At 45.7% G+C, this 20,908-nt stretch overlaps 11 protein-coding genes across 11 annotated transcripts; 7 read left to right on the forward strand and 4 right to left on the reverse strand.

Moving 5' to 3' along the window:
• Nucleotides 1-825: 825 nt before the first annotated feature.
• On the forward strand, nucleotides 826-2,533 carry PADG_06089 (uncharacterized protein; the record flags this gene model as incomplete). Its single annotated transcript, XM_010763033.1, has 6 exons — nucleotides 826-969; nucleotides 1,106-1,681; nucleotides 1,760-1,814; nucleotides 1,883-1,945; nucleotides 2,022-2,133; nucleotides 2,221-2,533. The coding sequence occupies 6 exons, from the start codon at nucleotides 826-828 to the stop codon at nucleotides 2,531-2,533; spliced, it is 1,263 nt and encodes a 420-aa protein (XP_010761335.1).
• Nucleotides 2,534-2,696: 163 nt separating this feature from the next.
• Nucleotides 2,697-4,199, reverse strand: PADG_06090 (uncharacterized protein; the record flags this gene model as incomplete). Its single annotated transcript, XM_010763034.1, has 1 exon — nucleotides 2,697-4,199. The coding sequence occupies one exon, from the start codon at nucleotides 4,197-4,199 to the stop codon at nucleotides 2,697-2,699; it is 1,503 nt and encodes a 500-aa protein (XP_010761336.1).
• Nucleotides 4,200-4,867: 668 nt separating this feature from the next.
• Nucleotides 4,868-5,799, forward strand: PADG_06091 (uncharacterized protein; the record flags this gene model as incomplete). The annotated part of the gene is made up of 3 exons (XM_010763035.1): nucleotides 4,868-5,048; nucleotides 5,125-5,291; nucleotides 5,365-5,799. The coding sequence occupies 3 exons, from the start codon at nucleotides 4,868-4,870 to the stop codon at nucleotides 5,797-5,799; spliced, it is 783 nt and encodes a 260-aa protein (XP_010761337.1).
• An 830-nt stretch (nucleotides 5,800-6,629) lies between these two features.
• Nucleotides 6,630-7,376, forward strand: PADG_06092 (uncharacterized protein; the record flags this gene model as incomplete). Its single annotated transcript, XM_010763036.1, has 2 exons — nucleotides 6,630-6,853; nucleotides 6,947-7,376. 2 exons carry the CDS (start codon nucleotides 6,630-6,632, stop codon nucleotides 7,374-7,376), a joined length of 654 nt encoding a protein of 217 aa, XP_010761338.1.
• A 454-nt stretch (nucleotides 7,377-7,830) lies between these two features.
• PADG_06093 (uncharacterized protein) lies at nucleotides 7,831-9,582 on the reverse strand (the record flags this gene model as incomplete). The annotated part of the gene is made up of 4 exons (XM_010763229.1): nucleotides 7,831-9,070; nucleotides 9,130-9,248; nucleotides 9,335-9,387; nucleotides 9,504-9,582. The coding sequence occupies 4 exons, from the start codon at nucleotides 9,580-9,582 to the stop codon at nucleotides 7,831-7,833; spliced, it is 1,491 nt and encodes a 496-aa protein (XP_010761531.1).
• A 332-nt stretch (nucleotides 9,583-9,914) lies between these two features.
• PADG_06094 (uncharacterized protein) lies at nucleotides 9,915-10,978 on the forward strand (the record flags this gene model as incomplete). Its single annotated transcript, XM_010763037.1, has 3 exons — nucleotides 9,915-10,149; nucleotides 10,271-10,783; nucleotides 10,869-10,978. 3 exons carry the CDS (start codon nucleotides 9,915-9,917, stop codon nucleotides 10,976-10,978), a joined length of 858 nt encoding a protein of 285 aa, XP_010761339.1.
• Nucleotides 10,979-11,224: 246 nt separating this feature from the next.
• On the reverse strand, nucleotides 11,225-12,953 carry PADG_06095 (uncharacterized protein; the record flags this gene model as incomplete). The annotated part of the gene is made up of 5 exons (XM_010763038.1): nucleotides 11,225-11,321; nucleotides 11,419-11,940; nucleotides 11,997-12,423; nucleotides 12,514-12,775; nucleotides 12,864-12,953. The coding sequence occupies 5 exons, from the start codon at nucleotides 12,951-12,953 to the stop codon at nucleotides 11,225-11,227; spliced, it is 1,398 nt and encodes a 465-aa protein (XP_010761340.1).
• A 309-nt stretch (nucleotides 12,954-13,262) lies between these two features.
• On the forward strand, nucleotides 13,263-14,383 carry PADG_06096 (uncharacterized protein; the record flags this gene model as incomplete). The annotated part of the gene is made up of 5 exons (XM_010763039.1): nucleotides 13,263-13,569; nucleotides 13,669-13,849; nucleotides 13,930-14,028; nucleotides 14,085-14,137; nucleotides 14,202-14,383. The coding sequence occupies 5 exons, from the start codon at nucleotides 13,263-13,265 to the stop codon at nucleotides 14,381-14,383; spliced, it is 822 nt and encodes a 273-aa protein (XP_010761341.1).
• Nucleotides 14,384-15,537: 1,154 nt separating this feature from the next.
• On the forward strand, nucleotides 15,538-16,861 carry PADG_06097 (uncharacterized protein; the record flags this gene model as incomplete). The annotated part of the gene is made up of 3 exons (XM_010763230.1): nucleotides 15,538-16,264; nucleotides 16,336-16,561; nucleotides 16,642-16,861. The coding sequence occupies 3 exons, from the start codon at nucleotides 15,538-15,540 to the stop codon at nucleotides 16,859-16,861; spliced, it is 1,173 nt and encodes a 390-aa protein (XP_010761532.1).
• A 732-nt stretch (nucleotides 16,862-17,593) lies between these two features.
• On the forward strand, nucleotides 17,594-18,064 carry PADG_06098 (uncharacterized protein; the record flags this gene model as incomplete). The annotated part of the gene is made up of 1 exon (XM_010763231.1): nucleotides 17,594-18,064. The coding sequence occupies one exon, from the start codon at nucleotides 17,594-17,596 to the stop codon at nucleotides 18,062-18,064; it is 471 nt and encodes a 156-aa protein (XP_010761533.1).
• Nucleotides 18,065-19,614: 1,550 nt separating this feature from the next.
• On the reverse strand, nucleotides 19,615-20,603 carry PADG_06099 (uncharacterized protein; the record flags this gene model as incomplete). Its single annotated transcript, XM_010763040.1, has 6 exons — nucleotides 19,615-19,675; nucleotides 19,750-19,982; nucleotides 20,055-20,235; nucleotides 20,291-20,349; nucleotides 20,440-20,472; nucleotides 20,571-20,603. 6 exons carry the CDS (start codon nucleotides 20,601-20,603, stop codon nucleotides 19,615-19,617), a joined length of 600 nt encoding a protein of 199 aa, XP_010761342.1.
• Between the last annotated feature and the right edge of the window lie 305 nt (nucleotides 20,604-20,908).

Consider the following 20,908-nt stretch of genomic DNA (forward strand, 5'->3'; position numbering starts at 1 on the left):
CTCCCTTGTCTCTTTTCTATATTTCCTGCTAAATTCTCGACAACGACGCGTATGCTCTACAGGGGGGGTGTTCCTGGTATGAGAAATCCTGAAACTGGCTCAATGAAACCATACATTTCGAATATATCACGTTAAATCAGCTCTACCGAATCAAAATCTGCAAACGCTTTGCGTTATTACTGCATTTCATGTTCTCGCCTAGCTGTGGTTGTTATACTGAAGCACCAACCGGCAGAGAGCTTGAAAGGAATCAATTTGGTTGAAATTGCCTGGGTATCAATGAGCAAATCAAACCGGAATAGCTCTTAAACCTGATATTATCTCTAAGCCAGATGTTACTGTATTTAAAGCCCATTCTCAAACATAATAACGCACGAAGAGGGTGTGTTCATGAGGAGATTTGGCTTGTTGAAGAGCAATTGCTGTAACAACCTATGAAGTTCCTCTAATGTTTATTTGTTAACAAACACATGTAGGATAAGAAGCTAGATCCCACAGCAATTTTCCTAGATTCAGCACAGAACAACAAAAGGTTTGAAGAGAAAGCCAGGATTTTAATCCGCATGGGGTGGGGGGAGGGGGCGGTTGGCGTCTACCACTCATGAATAATCACAAACCCCTCATATGAGGTCGCTGTCCGTGAGTTCTCATCAGCGTGCTTTCTACTAGGTTTCTACCATGAAGATATCTCTTCCTTCAATCCTCTTATATGCCGATATGAATTCCTTGCTCTCCTTGACACTGCTTTAATTCGGGGCAAGCCTGTTTTTTTCCCGTAACTTCTGTCCTGGTTGTAGCCTCCAGAGAAATCTTCCTCCCTCAGATATGGATCATCCTACACCCTCAGCAGGGCCAGAGCATGAAATTTTCACAGAATGGGCAAAATCTCAAGGCATTGAAATCAACGGTGTGGCACCGACAAAGTTCCCTGGCCAAGGTGTTGGGCTCTCGGCTCAAAGAAATATTCATGTAAATTCCACATTCAACAACCTCTGATTCCCCAGCACATTTTTGTGCCCTGTCTTTTGTCTCTGGTTAATGCGAATAATATGTTTATATGCGATCAATTTCCTCCCAAAATGCTTCTGCTGATATTTTGCTTCAGGCTGGTGAAATAATTGTCAGAATTCCAGTGCGGGCAATGCTGACAATTGAGAGCGTTCCGTCGGCATTTCGTGAAAAATTCCCTGACGATATTCCCCTTCAAGGGTTGCTGGCAGCATATCTCTGCTGCACAGAAGAAAGCAGGGAGAAATATGCTCTCTGGCGTGCTGTATGGCCTTCACAGCAAGATTTCGAGGAGTCTCTGCCCATTCTCTGGCCACAACATCTCAGAACTAGGGACTCGAAAGCATCCAATTCTACTCTGTCATGTTCATTCCTTCCTCCATCCATCTCAGGTTCATGGAATACGATAACTAAAAAATCCATACGGTGTGAATATACGTTGGAGAATCAAGACATCCTACCGCAACAAGAGAAGCGCCTTGAAATGGCGTATCAGATTGTTAAGCGAGTCTTCCAGGATCTCGACAAGGAGCTCTTCACGTATTACTGGTTGATTGTGAATACGAGGTCGTTCTATCATGTTCCCCCCGGTGTTCCAGTTCCCGAGGACCACAATAATGCCATGGCCCTGTGCCCCTTTGGGGATTATTTTAACCACGTGGATGACGGTGGGGTGGGTTTGCATGTCTATCCCTGGTGATTATGTTGGCTAAGATACACTTCTGAATACTCTGCTAACTGGATAAACCAGTGTAAAGTTACCTGTGATGACTACCAGTATATCTTTAAAACATGCAAGTCCTACGGTATCGTCCCTCTCCGCACATTTGATCAGTTTAGGTACACGATTCTAATGATAGTTCAACTTGGATAGAAAAGGGAGAGGAAATCTTCTCTTCATACGGAAATCACACAAGTGATATCCTTTTCACTGACTGTGAGTCTTGCATTCGTGAATTCAAACCCAGCTTTCAGCTATATTACCAATGCAAAAAACACTTACAACGCAAAAGATGGCTTCGTCCCCACAGATAATAAATGGGACGCCTTGTTCTTAGACGATATAATTCTTAAAGACCTCGCATCCAAGGATATCAATGATCTCAACAGTGCTAGGTACCTGGGGTAAGCAACTACACACCCCCTTTTCTATCAGCATCCAGCGTTTTAAAGAACCATTTTCACTCAACAAATGTGCTGATGGCATCACAGAAACTACCAAATAACGACCACCGGTCCATGCTTTCGAACTGAAGTCGCAGCATGCAAGGGGTATATGGATCACAAAGATTGGAATAACCTAATCCTTGGATATCCACCAGCAAGCTTTGATCAGAGGAAGACGAATGCAATTATTGCAAGATGGATACGAGAATACCTCAATGAAGCGGAGGTGGTGATCTCGAAGTTAAGAGAGTTGCAAGGAAGTAGGGACAATCGTGGTGGTCGACGACTTGAAGTCCTCGTCACGAGGTGGAGGCAGATAGAAGAGCTATGCAAGAGGGCTCTGAGGGCTGTTGATTAGATAGTAGATCTAAATCAGCATAGATCCATGAATATAACCGGAAGAACAGGCACTCCATCCATCGTAGTAATATTATAGAATCGCTTGCACGAGAAGACGAAGGGTGAAAAAATCATGAATAGTAGAACTAGTTGAGCCGAATGTACTCTTAGGCTATATCTTATTAGCGCCCCGCATCCTCCGGCCCCATAACCATAGGGATATCTCCAAATTCCTTCGAGAGCCTAACTTTCTCCCTAGCCAATACCATCTGAATTACCATATAATTCAACGCACACTTGATTCCCAAGTCCTCACCCCTCTTCACAATATATCCGTTCATATACCTAATCTCCGTCGCATTCTTCAGCCGCACATCCTGCAACATGGAACTGACATTCTTCGCCGTGTTCGCCATGACACTCACACCAAGGGTCCGCAGGCGGTCTGGCGCAAACCGCGCCTGAACCCCGGGGATCCCCTGGAGTTCTGGCAAAGCACAAATGACGGCGGAGATCTCGAAGAGCAGCAGACGTTGGATGCGGGAGACATGGTAGTTATAGAGGAGATTGCCGTTGAAGCAGTCGAAGATGACTGTCAGGGGGTTGATGATGCAGTTTATGGCGAGTTTTTCGAGTTGGTGTTGGAAGAAGGTGTCTGGGGGAATTGCGCTGGCCACCAGTTGGGTATTGCGGGTTAGGAGTTGCAACATGTAAAGAGACGAAGACGACCAGACTTCCTTGGATGACGTGGATTGGGTTTCTTCGTGCTGCGTTTGGAGGTCTTGTAGGTGTTGTAATTGGTCTTCGCCTTGGAGTATTTCTGCTTCTTCCCTGCCTTGTTCTTGTTCCTGTTCTTTCGTTTGCTCATGCCCAGGCGTTGATAGTTCCGATGCCTGTTTTCGTTTATACTCCGCAATGCCATTTATTGCTTGAGCTTGAGCTAAGGGATTTGTATATCGAACGCTAAATAGACAGGTACCGACGCCCGCATGCTTGATCACAAAGTGATCCATTTTGAATAGCCCATGTGATATTACCCCAAAAATATAGCTCGGGCGAGTCTCCGGGTCTGGAAATACCTGTTCATTCACTTGCTCCACAACCCCTAGCCCGTTATGCACGAAGACAATGGTAGAATGCGGTGTGAGACGATGTTTGACAGATTCAAGAACGTATTTAACCCTCGTAGCTTTTGACGCAACGATCAGATTATAGATGATTTCCCCATCCGCAGCAGCTGGATCCCGTTCCGAATAACCGCCCGCCATCTTTTGCTCCTTAGCCAATTTTGAATCTTGCGGCACGTAATGCCAAACATCACCTCTTTTAACATTTATATCAAACCCCCATCTGTGCTCTGCTAGTCCATTTCGCACCAATGTTATCCGCTGCCTGTTCTTTTCCCATTGCTCAAGTTTCTTGGAGTTGTGCAGCAAGAGCGTCATTGGTGGTGGGTTTTTTGCGCCTGCTAATGCGTGAGCTAAAAACCCTCCAATATTTCCCACGCCAATGATATGTATTCGCGATGGTATCCTCTGTTTCAGGAGAGAAGGTGGGGATTTTCCAGGCGCATCGTTGTGTCGTCTTTGTGAACTGTGGAAAAGGCGTACGGAAACTAGGCGTGTGCCGATCGTATCAGGACATCTTGAGAAGAGTTGGAAAGCTGTTTTCAAGCCAACCCGCATCGCGATAGATGCACATTTAGCAACCTCAGGTGGTGCTAGGCGTATATAGACTGTCAACTGGGATCCTTTGGTATTCTATTTTGAAGCAGAATGCTGCATCGGAGGACGGAGATCCGGAGATGAAGCTGGGGGGTATGCAGGATGCTAGCAGTTAATATTCATGTGAATCCCTAGGGAATACTCCGGTGAGTCTATATCCGGTTATTTCTTGCTTGATGTTTGCAATTGGAGAATGCCGGTGTGTATGTGTGTGTGTGTGTGTGTGTGTGTGTGTGTGTGTGTGTGTGTGTGTGTGTGTGAAGTCGGTCCGTAAACATTTCAATTTACTCCGTATATTTCGTTCTCTGCAAAGATTTGTGATTACCGCGGTTGACACTAGATCTTCAACCAACAAGGTTATATATTGATTACTCGCTGTTAATATTTCATGGAAATCCAGTACCTAACCTTTCTTTGTTTCAAAAACAATCTACAATACAACGAAGTAGAGATTGCAAAACGAAGCCTCGAAACGTTGCGGATACTGTGTATGCATTTATCAACTATGACGCTAAGTCCACTTTCACTGCTGACATAATCCACAGATTCTCAAAGGCTCCCAAGGATTTTTTATCTTCTGATTGCAACAAGGAACAAGGCAGCTTCAACAACCTCACACCTCGGCAACTATGGAGACCGCAGACTTGATACCGCTGCTAGAGCAGCTGGAGGACGATATCGATGACCTTGAGGAGGCCCTCGAGCCTTTCCTAGGCCAATCTTTGTCCTCCACTACGCAAAAAATGCCGGTGTTGGACAAGGCGAAGCTGCATGTTCTCGTCACCTATGCTATTGAATCAATACTTTTTGGTACGATATTCCTTTTTTAGCGTAACGCTATCGCCGTGTAGCATTATCTGAGCGACAATGCTAACAAGTGCGATAGGTTATTTGCGCCTTCAGGGTGTAAATGCAAAGGAGCATCCAGTTTTTAAAGAATTGACCCGGGTTAGACAGTACTTCGAGAAGCTCAAGGCAGCGGAGACTGTTCCCGAGAAACGAACAACGTCCATAGACAAAGAGGCTGCTGGACGATTTATAAAACATGGACTGGTCAGATCCCTTATCTCCTTAAATGATCACTATCTAACCATTATTTACCTGTTTTCTTTGTTATGTGAAATAGACTGGAAACGATAAATACGACCTGGAGCGGGCGGAAAGGGTAGCAAAGGAAAAAGCCATGGCGTTGTTAAAGGCCGCAAAGCTGGCGCGGCAACAGGCGTCCCAGTCTCCAGCCCAACCATTACCACAATGTCAACCCCAGGCCCAACCCCAAGCCCAACCCCAGGCGCAGCCCGTGGCTCGAAACCCAGCTTCCATAGAACGAGAGAAACCTTCGGGTATGTCCTCCAAATCGGAAACAACAGAAGACCAAGGCAATGAGCAACCCGTGAAGTCTCCCTCACCGGTTGAGCAGCCAATGTCCAAAATAGCCAAGAGGAAGCAGAAAGCTAAGGAAAAGATGCGGGCACGAAAGCAGGAGCGCAAAGCGCACAAACAAGCCATAAAGAGGCATAAGAAAGCTGCAAGCAAACAAAACACCCACAGTAATGGGTGATATATGAGCTGTTGTTTATACTGGGAACCTGTTAGTTTGAGCAAACGATCGATATGGCGTTGATTCTCTTTGGGTTGTGCCAGTAATACGGACCTGGCTCGAAAATCCTCATAGGAACTGGATGCCATTTGTTCATTTGTGAAGTGGGACGTCCATTCTCCATCGATCAGGGAGCTTATACTAGCTCCAAGCGAGTGTGCATCGAGTCGATATTCATTTGGGTGGTGACCATTCGTGTTCGTGCTCGGGAACCACTCCAGCACCATCATTCTCGTCGACTGGCAGAAGAGGAATGTGACATGCAGAGGGGCGTTTGAGGAGGATTTAATAGACAGTTTCGGTGGGAGAGCTGGACAATGAAGTTTGTGGCATCATGCTGTGCAGTTTTTCAGAGATAGAGACCTGCAGACTATGCCATATAACCTTCCCCTGGTAATTCTTTTACATATCCTAGGTATCTAGGGTTTATTATGGGTATATTGTACCTTTATTTCTCCATAACCACTGGCAGTATTACTACATAACCGTATCAATCTTCATCCACTGCAGAGAAACACATAGAAGGAGATGGTAATGCCAATACCGTAATCGTTTTGCATCCTCGGCCCAATTGTTGCCTTGTCTTAATCAATGTCTCCGGCCCGACTATTCTCCATAGCCCTTTGAGGGTCTAAAACTTGCGCGGTTCGAACCATCTACAACTTTCTCTAAAATTCACCTCATCGCATTCATCGCATTCATCGCATTCGATCTCTTCTGCCATCAACTACTTCTCTATACCCTTCCCTACACCCAAACAACTATCGCATCCTCCTCCTACCTTCTCAAAAATGGCTCGCCAACGTCGTGGTGCTGCTCCTGTACGCAGCGCCCCAGCAAGACCAACCTCTGCTCCCGCCAAACCTGCTCCCGCCACTCAACAGCATCGCCCAGCTACCACTGCTGCTCATCCTCCAGCAGTTGCCCCAGGCGCGCAACCTCCAGCTTCCCAGGCTGCTCCCGTCCAACAGAGCGCCGGACCAGGCCTGTTTGGCCAGATGGCCTCCACCGCTGCGTAAGTATCTTTATACACACTAGAAACATTAAAACCAAATTATGAACAAGAGGGGAAATAGGGACCGAACATACTAATGGAACTCATATATAGCGGTGTCGCCGTGGGCTCTTCCATTGGTCATGCCATCGGCGGCCTCTTCAGCGGCGGCTCCAGCGCACCAGCTGAAGCTCAACAGGCACCACCGCCTGCTGCTTCCCAGTCTATGGATAGCGGACTGTACCAAAGCAACAGCGCTACCAGTGGGTGGGCTGAGACACCTGCGTGCGAGACCGATGTAAAGGCGTTTAGAAAGTGCATGGACGACAATCAGGGCAATATGAGCATCTGCGGGTGGTATTTGGATCAACTGGTACGCTTTTCAGACATAATTGGATTTTTTTATCTCTTTTGGATGTTGTTGGGATCAATGATTGTGGATGCTAATTGTTCATGCAGAAAGCTTGCCAGCAGGCTGCTAAGCCATATTAGATGGACGAAGTCGAGTAACGTTGTCAGTTGGGATCTTTCCGGCATGTCGTAAGGGGGGTGGGCTGGATGAAAGATATGGCATAGCGTGTGATCGATAACCTTATCAATTTGTATAGCATACCATTCGACCAGGATTCGGGTTGGATCCTGTCACATTGTTCTTTTTGTACTCTATACTACAAACACTGGTGGTGTCCAAAAGAGAGAGCCCTGACATTGACACCGTAGAGAAACTCATGCAATAGAGAAAATGGAGGCAAAACCAGCAAGACATAAAAGAAACATCTCATTTCTGACAGCGATTATTCCTTCTGATATTAATAGTATGCTGCAGTCGTGATCAATGAAAGTGTCCAGACGCCATATATACGGCACGACGGAAGTAGATAAATGCAGTCCGCCCCAAAGCCATTAGAAACTAAAGAAAATACACCAGGCTTCACTAGTAAAAATAACAGGGGGTTAATTCATGAGTTAAAAAGATAATTTGCCGGGTAACAACAGTTCTAATCCTGGTGTTCATCCTTACGGGGTTCGAAATTCAGCTGTGGAGAGCAGGGAGAGCGGGGAGAGTCAGCATTCTTCACCATATTATTGTAGAAGAGGCATCCAGCGTGCAGAAACGCAAAGCCAAAAACGAGGATATACAATACCTGATTTCCATTGTAAAATTGATGTTGCTTTCCATTATCATCATTGCCATATAAGGTTCTCACATTCGATCTTCCATTGCTCCTCCCAGGCTGAAAACCAGTTCCAGCCGGAGCCTCCGGTGTTCGTGACTCATCTACTACAGCAGAAGCGTCTCCGACGGGCCCTTGAGACAACCCCAGGAGCGAACGTATGGCACCTGCCACAGCACCAACCGTGCTACTGACGAGGGTATAACCGGCATATAGCCCCCGCACAGGAAGGGAGAGTCCCACAGACGAATATGCATCTGTGTAGCTGCGCACGGGAACCATAACTAGATTTGAAGCCGGGCCGAGACCAAGCTCCTCAAGCGTCTGGTGTTCCTCCGAGTCCGATATGTTCCGGCTGGGGAACGGAGTGAGGATCTGTTTTAAATTATACGGCGCGTTGCCATCGGAGCGCTGATTATCTAACCATGGTCTAACGTCGTGCTGGATTGTCTGAGTGGGTGAGAAACTTGAGCGAACTGAGCTTCCATCGAAGAGCCGTATTTGTAGGCGGAATTGGTTTGATGTACGTTGTGGCTGTGGATTAGCTACCGGTGTCGGGGGACTGTTTTCGCTTCTGGTTGAAGTCATCGATTCTCTGCGGGATTCTTGCCTTTTCCGCTCCTCATTATCTAGACGAATCTGATTTAATATATGATCACGCTCTTCATTTTTCTCTAATTGTCGTTTCCGTTGTTCTAACTTCCAGCTTTGAGCTTGCGATTCAGTAACCGGCAGGGGCTGTTGTGGTTCGACATCTGAGACCATTTCGGCTCGTCGTTTGCCAGCCCGTATGATTGCCCTCCTTGTCCTCTCAGCTGTTCTCTGCTCCTCTGTGGCTTCCGAGTCATCGTCTGAAACATGTGTTGTAATAGGTGAGGATGAGGAAAGTGTGTTTTCTGCCGGGGGGCTCTTGTTGTCCATTTGGGGTGGGTTTGGGACTACCTGAGGAGCTGGAGCTGGAATTGGAGCTTGAGGTGAGGAGTCTTCAAGTGCTTTCTTCAATCGACGTTTGAAATCCCCCCCATCAATTCCAGACACGAGATATTCTCGAAGTGCGCCGCTTCTAAGAACAGTTGTTAGCTACAAGTCCGTAGATTAAACGCAACACGAGACACATCTCACTTGATAACCACCAAAGTTGGCACCTTGTTTATAGGGCAGAACGAGGCCAGGTAACCTGCTTCTACAGAGCCCTCCTGGAGCCGTAGAGAAATTGCTGTCTTCTTCATCAATGATGAGATCTAGTACAATAATCGGTGGCAAGTGTTAGCCCCGGTTAGAGAGCGCACTCGTCATGCATCAGTAATTCAATACACAAAGTACATACCTCCTCATCCGCTAGGTACTCGTTCTCCCATTTCGAGCTTTCGTCTGCCTCATCTACATTTTTAAATGAGCAGCAAAAATGCGCCGAAGTTATCAGCATAGGTATCTAGTTGGTAAAAGGTAGCTAAACATGGGGAAGTGGCAGCTAAAGCGGATGGATGGGGGCAAACCTTTGACCAGACAGATAACATGCTTTGCCTCGCTGACCGCTAGGGCTATACCGCTCTGCAAATCTCCTTCGTAAAACATGGTGGGGACATAATAGCATGGAGACTGCGAGTCTTGTCTCTTGCACATGAAGCTCTACTGGAGTTTTTCCATGGGTTTGTTTCGATGATTATTTATTTAGTCAGCGCAACGGCCCAACCTCGGCTTTTTCCGACTCGAACTTTCTTTCAACTGCGACATTTCAACGTAAGCAACAACAACAACATACGCTGTACTTTGTGTATATTTATCTATTTCAACACCAATAATTCTCTTGAAGCACCAGTCTCTCATTTTCAGACTTGGGAGGAAACCCCAATTTTCTGTTTTTGTTTATTTATCAATTTATCTTCTTGCATCGATTTACGTTGCAGATGAAGCCCTCCATTCCCCCGCTACAGAGATTTGCAACAGCAGTCTCAGGTGCAACCTTGCAAGCAACGACACGCAGATTGAACGCGAAGTCAATTTGTTCGCGGTGCTGGAGAAAACAACAAGTTCGCTTTGCCCATCAGCCTGCTGATGATCCCAACTGGATGTCGGTCGTGGACAATCCTGCAAAGCTGGTAAGAACAGGGGGGCGGCACGGTCCCGGTTTGATAATTCTAGGTATGTTACCTGAACACACACACACACACATACATACATATATATATATGTATGTATGTATATATATACAAGCCTCGTGTTCCAATGGCTAAATTTACATTGATTTAATAATATCTTAAAGCTATCATACCCATAACCGCATTCGCACTGGGAACATGGCAAGTCCAGCGTCTGGACTGGAAAAGCAAACTTATCGCCAAATTCGAAGATCGCCTCGTAAGACCCCCTTTACCGCTTCCTCCCGTTGTCGACCCAGACGTTATATCAGAATTCGACTATCGCCGTGTATATGCCACCGGCCGTCTCAGACATGACCAAGAAATGCTCCTCGGACCTCGTATGTATGAGGGCAAGGATGGATTCCTGGTCATCACTCCGCTAGATCGTGGTGAAGCAGGGAGCACGGTGCTTGTGAATCGGGGCTGGATTTCGAGGGATCTTCAGAACAAGAAGGACAGGAAGGCGGGGCTGCCGGAGGGTGAAGTTACTGTGGAGGGATTACTGCGCGAACCCTGGAAGAAAAATATGTTTACGCCGGATAATAAGCCTGAAGAAGGGAAGTTTTATTTCCCAGATGTAGAGCAGATGGCAGAGCTCACGGGAAGCCAGCCCATTTGGATTGAAGAGACAATGAGTAAGAATCATGCTCCCGCCAGTCCAACCAATTTCTTTCCTTTTCCAGAAACCATGTTGCGAAGAGCTAACAGCGGAATTTGCAGAACCTGAGCTCCTGACCATATACCACAGGGAAACAAATGGCATTCCCATTGGACGTCCACTTGAGGTAAATCTGAGGAACAACCACGCACAGTACATCGCAACATGGTAGGTGGTTTCTGTCCTATACCTCCTTCCACGTCTCTGTTGGCTTAAAGATTAATTGCTTTCCTAGGTACGGTCTGTCATTGGCAACAACGATAATGTTCTGGATGATTGTTAAAAAGAAACCGAATGAGATAACCAGGCGGATACGACATAATAAAAGCTGGTAGCTCTGAAACAGATGAATCTCTCCGCTCTTTATACCCACGGGTGATTATATTGAGAAAGCACCTTGATTAGCATCCGGGAAACTTCAGCGTTTTGGAAGACGGATATCTTGCAGAAGCTCTTTGGGTAGGTGTTTTTGAGCGAGTGCAAACGTCGTCGTGTTTTTGCCGATACGTCGTTGCCTGCGTTCCGTGTTAGGATTTATTAGCTTCCACTTCTATGTTCATATCTGAAAAACGAAAGTGAAATCAGGGAAGTCAGAGGCGCCCTTCCTCTTACCTCCTCATGAGTGTTATGACATCCGTCTCATCGATAGTCTTTCTGCCTGCGTGCTTCGCATACGCTAAGAGATCATCACTCGCTTGCTCAAAATACCATTCTGTTGCCTGCTGAATGGCAGCAAGTGTCTCCTTGCTAATTCTCGACTTTCCTCCATTTCCACTCCTGGCAAACCGGGTGGCTAGCTTTTTTACTACCCCAGACGGTAAACGTGGCACGGGAATCCCATGCCGTGATAGCTTCTTTTGCTTGCTACCTTTCACTTGTTCTTGGGGTACCGGTTCGGGACTGCTTGAAGGGGGTGCGGGCCTAGAATAGTCATCCGGCATCGCGAGCTCAATACCCTCCCCACCGACCACGCTGTCGGACGACGGAAAGCCTTCATCCATGTGAAGGTTTGCATCAAGCGCAAAATCTTCTTCTTCATTAACGGGTTGATGTCCGGTAATCCCAGCAACCGTTGGGTCAGGAGTCGGGAAGGAAAAGTCAAGGTTGAACCGTCGCAAGTCTTCAGTTTCACCTCTTTTTTGCATAATCAGCCTCAAATATAGATATAGAAAGAATCCCATGACTCTTACCCTGCGTCGAAAAGCGGTTGTCCCGTTGTATCAGGTCCATGATCATCGTCCTCATCTTCATGTGCAGCCGTATAGTCTTCTTCAAGATCTTCCATTCTGCTGAGATCACCAAAGCGGTCACTAAATCGGGTGCTGCCCAGACTTACCCTGGAGAGGGTTGCCCGGTCCCGTAAACTGCGATCTCGCCTTGCGACTTCAATGGATGTCGTCGTGAGTTCAGCATCTTCATCGAGTGCCAACGATAACCTTGGAGGCGTTATTTCCGGACTACCATCACCTTCCGGAAACATTTCCCTGAGTGGCAGCGAAAGCCTGGGTCTTGGAGGATCTGGCTCATCATCTAGTTCATCGACTACTGGTTTCGGCTGTGGTATCTCCGGTTTTACTGTTGGTGATGATGAGACTGTTCGAGTGTTGGGGGCCAGAACTACATTTCTCACACAGAAAAGGAGATGCCTATTTCAGCAAAGAACTACCTCTAATCGAAGCACGGGGTATTATCATCCCCATAACCGACCTTTCCCAAGATTCCTCAGTATATCCATTGGCGTTTCTCTTTGCACACGTCCACTTTTCCTTCTATCGCGACCAGGAGTATATGTAGCTGCGCGTCTTTGTAACGCCCGTAAGGCGTGGGGAGTTGCAGGGGCAGCATTTCCGCCCACATTTGTACGGGGTGTACGTCTTGCCGAAACTCGGGCTGCCGAGAGCAGAGGACGGGCGGAAGTTTGGGAGGGCGTTCTTGGGTCTCTTATTATGGTGCCAGCAAGTTGGTGCAACTGAAATGTTGTTTTACCAAAAAATGTGAATATATTAGCTAAATATGTCTTTTATTTTACTTGCCGCTCCCAATCAATATTAACGTACGGCATCGAAGGGGCTCTCTGAATCCGCAGAATTTCCATTCCGCGCAGTTCGAGGGGTTCTGTTGATGCGGTCTTTGGAAGGTGACGACATGATCAATGTCTGGTGTCAATTTTTCAACACATGTAATACGGTATAGAAAAGCTAGAGTAATAGGTTCACAGTCAGAAGCAAATAGAAAACCGGTGAATTGGCTCCATTGTGACGCGTTGACGCATCCAAAGGGTTTGTTTTTGTTCTCGCAGTTTCGAAAGCTCTGAAAGAGAATTCTACGTTGGAGTAAACTGAAACAGCATATAATGATGACTAAGCAATATATCAAACTTCAAAAAAAGTTGATTGTAGAGTTTAGCTACGCATTTCTCAGGATTAGCAAATTAGATTATATCTATCAGGACAGCAATGGGTTCACCTGTGCAGTCGGCTAAGGCTGGCAAGAAAAGGCATCGAGAAGATGACGATGATGTCCAGCCAGCAACAGTCTCCACAGCACCTCCAGCAGCGTTGGATCCGAGAGGTAGTCATAAGAAGAAGCGCAAAAGAACGAAACAGATTGTTGAAGATCCGAAAGATGCGGGCAAAAAGGATGGTGTCGACGAGTCGATTGGAAAAATGGACGGTCGTCTCCTGGCTGATTTCTTCGCGCAACAGGCTAAAAGGCACAACAGCGAATTGACTACTGTGGAATTAGATGATGTTTATGTCCCAGGTGAGAGAACACATATTTGACATTCATGCAGAAATTTTGTCGGATGATTACTATGTGTCCCTACGATATTCATCTCCGAACTCCGCTGACGTAGAACAGAACAAGCATTTCTTGATACATCGTCCTGGAAGTCGCCGAGAAAGCTGGAAAACCTTGCCATGTTTCTCAAAGTTTATAGTAAGAAAAGGGGGAACTCTCTTTCAACAGCTCCTGCAGATATGGGCAGCCCCCATACGATAGTGATTACTCTTGCGGGGCTTAGAGCTGCTGATATCACACGGTTAGTATTACCCCTCCAAGACCCCCGTATATAGGCATGCATTATGCACTGTACATTCATGTATTAACAGATTTCTCTAGAGCTTTAAGGCAATTTCAGAGAAAAGACTGTGCTGTGGCAAAGCTCTTTGCCAAACATATCAAACTTAATGAAGCAAAAGAGTTTGTGAAAAAGAAAAGGTAAGTCTGCTCTTGAAAACACCAACGTCAAGCAACAATTTGCTAATTCCCACTAGGGTCAGCATTGGGATTGGTACTCCTGTTCGATTGAATGATCTGGCCAGCTCTGGTGAGTTTTTGCGTAATGAACGTTTCCTGCAGTTAGGTTCCAAACTTTTGACTTGATACTCTAGGGGAATTGAGTCTGAAGCACCTGAAACGGATTGTCATTGATGGCTCATATGTCGACCAGAAGAAGCGAGGTATATTCGACATGAAAGATTTGCATCTCCCTCTTCTTCAATTTCTCAATCGCGCCGACTTACGTGACCGGTATACTTCCGCGGATGACAACGTCGAAATTCTTGTTTTCTAAACCTCGAGAGTTCTGTGTCACTCGCGTTCATATATGGGGTGGCGCTTTACAACACCCCCGTGTAATCTCAGACTTTGGGTGAACCCATAGCGTTTCCTGTATGTGATAACTCCATCATCTGAGGTTATCCATCATCTACCCAGGTTCCTGCAACGGCCAATAGGTACCGTGCCTACAACTAGGGTATGATTTACTGGGATCAGTTGAGAGTGCCAACTGTGTCTTCCGGAAGGTGGGGCAGGATTCCGTCAAGACACTGGATGTTTTGGGGAAATTATCTATTCTTATTTTGATCGCGCAGAAGAGCTGGGATAGACTTGGAAGCGCCAGGATACCATTCCGATTAAACCTATCGAATGTGGAGATCTTTCTTGATAATTACAATCGGCGAAATTGTCCTGAAGAATTGAGACGGGGCGATGCCTTGATATAGCTAATCTTGTCTCTATATATGAGCAAATCTTAGTTAATTTTTGATCTTCAATCCATTCCAAAATAACTATTCCCACAACCGTCCAGCGATATTAGGACAAGTTGGACGAAGTTCGATGCCCGGTTGAGCCAAATCTCTGTGATAATCACCAACATTTGACTCGTAAGACATACATCTATTCGTAAAGGTTACTTACTTATTAATTTCCTCCTATGCGAATCTAAAGAAAGGAGATCGCGATATTTCATTGACCCAATCTCTAAGGATAGCTATTGATGTGGCTGGAGTGCATCACACGTGATTCTCCATCAAAGGCGATGACGGAATCAACATATTCTTCACCGCCCAATCGGCAGAAATAATTTTAGCAAATTTAAAATGAAACTATTAGTCCAAAATTTGAAAAAGAACATCCGCGGAGAATTGCAGGACGAGAAAGCGAAAAGACCTCCGAGAAGTGGGGTTAACCCTATTTTTCGTTAAATGGAACAAGGGCTTTGATACAAAAAAAAAGTAAGCATTTGGCCACTTCAGATCCGGAGGATGGAACTGGTTACCCAGCTCGGTTCCCGCTTCAGTCGCCCATATTAAGCGTTCGAATTGAACTCAAATGAGCTTAAATGAATCATTGATTTCTCCAGTGCCGCTTGACTAATTAAAATCTTTAAAGCTGACATCGTCTCCTAGCCCAATTTTGCCATCAAAAACTACATAATTCGAAATGGGAGACAAGCGGAAACGAAGCCAACTTGCAGCCGAAGATGAGGTGGTAGAGGCTGCAGAGGTGAAGCAAAAGAAGCCCAAAAAGGTCAATAAAGAGAAGGAGAAAAATGAAAGAAAGAAAGAAAATAAGCAGAAACAAAAGGATGAAGTCCAGGCCGATGCTGGTGCTGTGGCTAATGCCCTGGGTATGGATACGGAAATGAAGGATGTGGATGAGGTGCCAGCTGCGACAAATGGTGCTGTAACAAAGGAGACAGAAGAAAAGGCAAAGAAGGCGAAGAAAGAGAGAAAGAAGAAAGAAAAGAAAGCCAAAAAGGGTGACGACGGTTCGAACGAGGTAAAGGATAAGAAAAAGAAGAGGAAAGAAAAGAAGATAGGTTTAAAGGACTCGGAGAAAGGAGTAGTGGAGGTGGCGAACGAGAGAGAGGAGAACCAAGAACAGGTGACCGAGATATTGGAGAACCGAGAGACAGAAGAGAAGAGAAGCAAGAAAGATAAGGTTGGAAAGGGAAAGAAACAGAAAAATGGCAAGAAAGCCAAAATAGAGAAGGACGAGACAATCACCATGTCAGCATCACAACAAGAAAACGGACATGTGGATGTGACCAATATAACAATTGGTCCCGTAACACCCACTGCTGGGGAGCATGATATCGGCAAAAGTCTTAACTTTGCAAACGGAAACGACGGAGAGCAAAAGAACCAGAGATTCATCGTTTTCATCGGTAATCAACCACCATGTCCCCGAATTACCCGCCTCCGCATCTCTTTATGTCATGCTAACTTGAGTATCCAGGTAACCTACCATTCCACACGACCCTAGAAGCGGTACAGAAGCATTTCTCTAAAATCATGCCGAGCCATGTCCGCTTCCCAAGCGAGAAGGGTGGGAAGAAGGGGCGTGGCTTCGCCTTCATCGAATTCGACCACTACGATCGCATGAAGACGTGCCTAAAACTATACCACCACTCTTCGTTCGACGATGGCCAGAACCCTCCCAGAAAAATCAACGTTGAACTAACGTGAGTGTTTCCCCCTTGACCCAAGTCCGATATTGCCTGTTTACTTGTAATATGTTAAAAATCCTTGAAACTTCCACCAGTGCCGGTGGAGGCGGTTCCAAATCGGAGACCCGCAAAGCACGCATATTTGAGAAAAATACGAAACTTTCCGAACAGCGGGCTCGTGCTGCTAAAGAAGCTCAGAAGCAGAAACAGAAAACGGGGGCTGCTAAGACGGCGGATGTTACTGGAACGGCGCAGGTGAAGAACGACCTAGATGATGTACATCCTAGTCGAAGGGGCAGGGTTCCAGGCGTCTAGGACTAGAACATATTGGAGTTTTCCTTTTTGTTGTCAAACGATGAGCACGTACAAAGTGCGAACTTCACTACTAGATGCCGAATGGACTTGAGAGTGATGCATGTCTTCTTTGATTGCTTTGCGGATTACTGGGGTGTTTTTTTTTTTTTTTTAAAAAACGCTTTCTACCCTGTTGGTATGGATATTGATATTGGATTATTTGACTTATTCTATTTCTTCCCTTTATTTCCGCTGCTCCTTAGCTATCAGGGGTTATACAGGAGAGTAGCAATTAAACCTTTCCACAGAGAAACATTCCACAGAACAGTACGGTCAACTCTATTATTTCCCGTATCTACGTCTGGTGTCTGGATTTCGTTTATACCAATTGCGGCTACATGACATTACCTATACCACAGAAACAGGGTCAATGGGTTCTTTCACTCGTCCCATTCTCACCTCCTTCGTCTAGCCCCAACTCTATTGACACAACTATATGTTCAAGGTAATCTCTCAGCCTCTGTCCTCACCAGACTGAATATTATCCAGACATGACCAGATGACACCGATCAGCAGTCCCAGTCGTAGCATCTACATTGAGGAATACACCGGTACAAATTGGGACGGGATATAGTTCCCACCAAATCCATCAGCCGGTGACTTCAAACCAGATAACGCTACCCACCACTGGCCTCACCACTTCCTCCAATTTCAACTACTTTCGGCACGGCCGCATGACAGCCGGTGCCCAACATGCCAGAAGTCCTGGAAGTTTCAATAATTAGACCAGGCCATATTGCCGCCAACATCACCGCTCTCAATACCACCCCTCCAAATGAATCAGAACCTCCACTTGATGGGAACTGCGGAATCTTGTATCTTTCCCCTTGTCCAGCAGGAAAGCACCGTGACGGCTACAATTATCAAGGTGCCCTAATCTCGAAAGAGGTCGCAAGAAGCGAAGGAGATCGCGGAGAAGGAAACGAGGACTTCAAACTGGTATGGTACAAGGCACAGTACGGGGATAACCTGCGCAATCGCTGCTTTGTGCGCTGGGAAGAGAAGGGCTTTGGCAGGCAGAACCTGGATTTGGGTGTTGGTTCCGGTGTGGATGAGGTGACATGTCTCTTTTGTCGAGCGTGGTGGCAAGTGGTGGAGATGACTGAAGATGTAATGGATACAAAACGGATGCAGTGTGAAGCTTGCAAGTTTCTGTTCCTGTGAAAGGTAATAACATAAACATACTAAAATGGGGTTATGAAAGCAGACACAACAAATTCGATTTCATACTCCGTTACGCCTAATAATAATAGCCGAACATGTAGGTCACCAGCAGAGCACTAAGGGGGGAAAAATTGACAAGATGAAAATGAAAAGGAGACTAAATTGGAATCAAAATTGGAAAAAAAGAAGAAATAAGTAAGATGGTGATGTTAAAGAGATTGCAATTTTTTTTCCCCCTTCAGCTTTCTAGTTTCTTAGTCACAGATATTTTCAATCACTTATGGAGAATAATAATGCGCAGCGGGGATAATGGAGGGGCAGTATCTGGTGTTTAGGAAGTGAGGGCGTGTTCGAGTTGGAAGTTTCATTAAACGAGGCAGATAGCTGGCGGTTGACAGGATATAGAATATGGAGACGATGAAGATGTAAAACAGAAAGGTACGGTACGTAGAAGAGAAGAGAGCAAAGAAGGTGTTCATGAACAAGATTGATGAATGTTAATATAGAAAGGGGTGGGTGTATAATGGTGGTGATGCGTGGAGTAAAAGGATAAACCTGGAATGTCATATAAAAAGCCTCAAAGAGACAAAAGCAGAGCAGTCACAAATTGCGGCTGATCAGAAAGGGCCTGAGCGGATAATTTTGGGGGAGGGGGGGTTAAGGGGATAATTGAATTAGTTCGATCGTATTAATTCAATGGAGCCCAACGCATACGAATTAAGCAGGATATGGAGCGAGGGATAGGTAGTTTGAACAAAATCGAAAAGGAGACAGTGGTAGTAAACAGAGCTTGTTTTCAAAATGTGGAAAACTATAGCCACCTTTTCCAAGGTTCGACCCTTGGAGGGGAGACCAAATCGCACCTGCACCGTGTTTCGCATAGATGTCAAGATGTCGCTTGCAGAAAAATAAATAAATAGATAAAAATAAGATAAAATAAAGTAAAGAAAAAGAAATAAAGAAAGAAAGAAAGAAAGAAAGAAATCCTGGATGTGTCACTGCATATTTCGACAAAGGTGGCTGTTAAATAGCGGATATTCGAAAGTAAAACGATAGATTGGATAAAGTCAAAAGGGCGCTGGATGGATTTAGCTGGTGCATTGTTGGAGAACTCCGGGGCCATCATAGACCAGTAAAAATGTTGGTGCGCGAGGGACTCAAGTACTTAGGTCCCATACTGAGGCTATACCGTTTCTCCTCTAAAGAGAAATTTTCCTTGGACGGTGTATTTCACCGTCTAATCTCAACTTATGCGAAGAGACTGAGAAAGATATAGACTGTTCGGAATTATTTAAGTTTATTTCGTCGTGCGCGACTCAGAAATGAAATAAGAGAGAAAGATTGAAAGTCGAATTAGGACAGAATCCCAATTGTAAATGGGAATAGATAGCTGAAGTCGGAAGAAAACTTTTAACATGCTCAGGGGATATCATAGGGTGTGGAGATGAGATGAGTGGGAGTTTCTCTTTTGCATGCGTACTATTGTATCTCAGGCAGTTATGCAGTCGGACGAAGATTCCTGCCGTGTTGAGGGGTGGGGTATGAGAGCTTTAGAGGATTCTGCATTTGGACTTTTTTGGTTTGGCAATGGGACGTGGGTTCAGTACGGCACTGATGGAGAATTAATTAGCATTCCGCAGTGGTCATCACCGGACGGAGAAGTAGCAGTGGTGGTTGAGACATACCGGATAGCTTCGTCAAAGACACTCTTCAAATTTCGCTGTGTAAGAGCAGAGCACTCGAGATACTTTTGTGCCTTGATCTCCTTAGCAACTGCAAGGGCCTGTTCATAGGAAACTGGCTCCATCTTCTTCGCGCGAAGATTGTCAGCAGTGGTCTTATCATCTCGCAGATCCAGCTTGGTCCCGACGAGAATTATGGGCACATTGGGTGCGTGATGTTCGATTTCTGGATACCACTGAGAAACATGTCAATACCAGTGCGAGCGCGCAAGTGAGAGACTGGGGATAGAGTATATTTCTCAGCGCACCTTCGCCTTTACGTTATCGAACGATGGCGGGCTAACGATAGAAAAGCATATGAGGAATACGTCGGTCTGTGGGTATGACAAGGGGCGCAGTCTGTCGTAATCTTCCTGTCCAGCAGTATCCCAGAGTCCAAGACTGATTGGTTTCCCGTCTACCATTACACTGGCGGAATAGTTATCGAACCTGTGCCCGGTTAGAGATATCGAGCAGGGGAGAAACGGGGTGCGAGAAAACATACACAGTAGGAATATATTCTCCAGGGAAGGCGTTTGTGGTGTAAGATATGAGCAGACATGTCTAGTTTCAAGTTAGCAAGAAGGGAGATATATTTTTTCGCGTTGCTTTCTAAACTAGCCGAAAGTGAAGGAGGGATCAAGAAAATCTCACCTTGCCAACAGCACCATCACCCGTAACAACGCACTACGAAGTGGATAAAAAGGATAGTTAGCACAGGTCCAAACTAAGATATCAACGAAGATCAAAACCGGGGGGGATGTAGCTAGCTGTAGGCCACCAACCTTCAGAGACTGAGTAGCGGGTCCAGAGGCCATCTTGGCAATAATTCAACCGAGAAAATATATAATAGAAATATATACTAAAAGTGTATAGTCCAAGTAACAAATATCGAGATGTGTGAGAGAAATTCCAAGGAAGCCGGAAAATATAGATGAATAAAGGAGAGCGAACGTATAACCTAAAAGATTAAATCGAGGGTGAAACGGGTAGCAGGTTCTGAGCAAAGGACGAATATAATAGAGCGCCAGCTCAATTCCCAAGAGGATGGGATAATTCCAAGCGGGTCTTCTTGTCTCTTTCTCTCAAAAGAAGAACAAGATATGGATAGTCGAAAGTGAAG

This window comes from Paracoccidioides brasiliensis (genome assembly GCF_000150735.1).
Source record: "Paracoccidioides brasiliensis Pb18 unplaced genomic scaffold supercont2.7, whole genome shotgun sequence".
Classification (NCBI taxonomy): domain Eukaryota; kingdom Fungi; phylum Ascomycota; class Eurotiomycetes; order Onygenales; family Ajellomycetaceae; genus Paracoccidioides; species Paracoccidioides brasiliensis.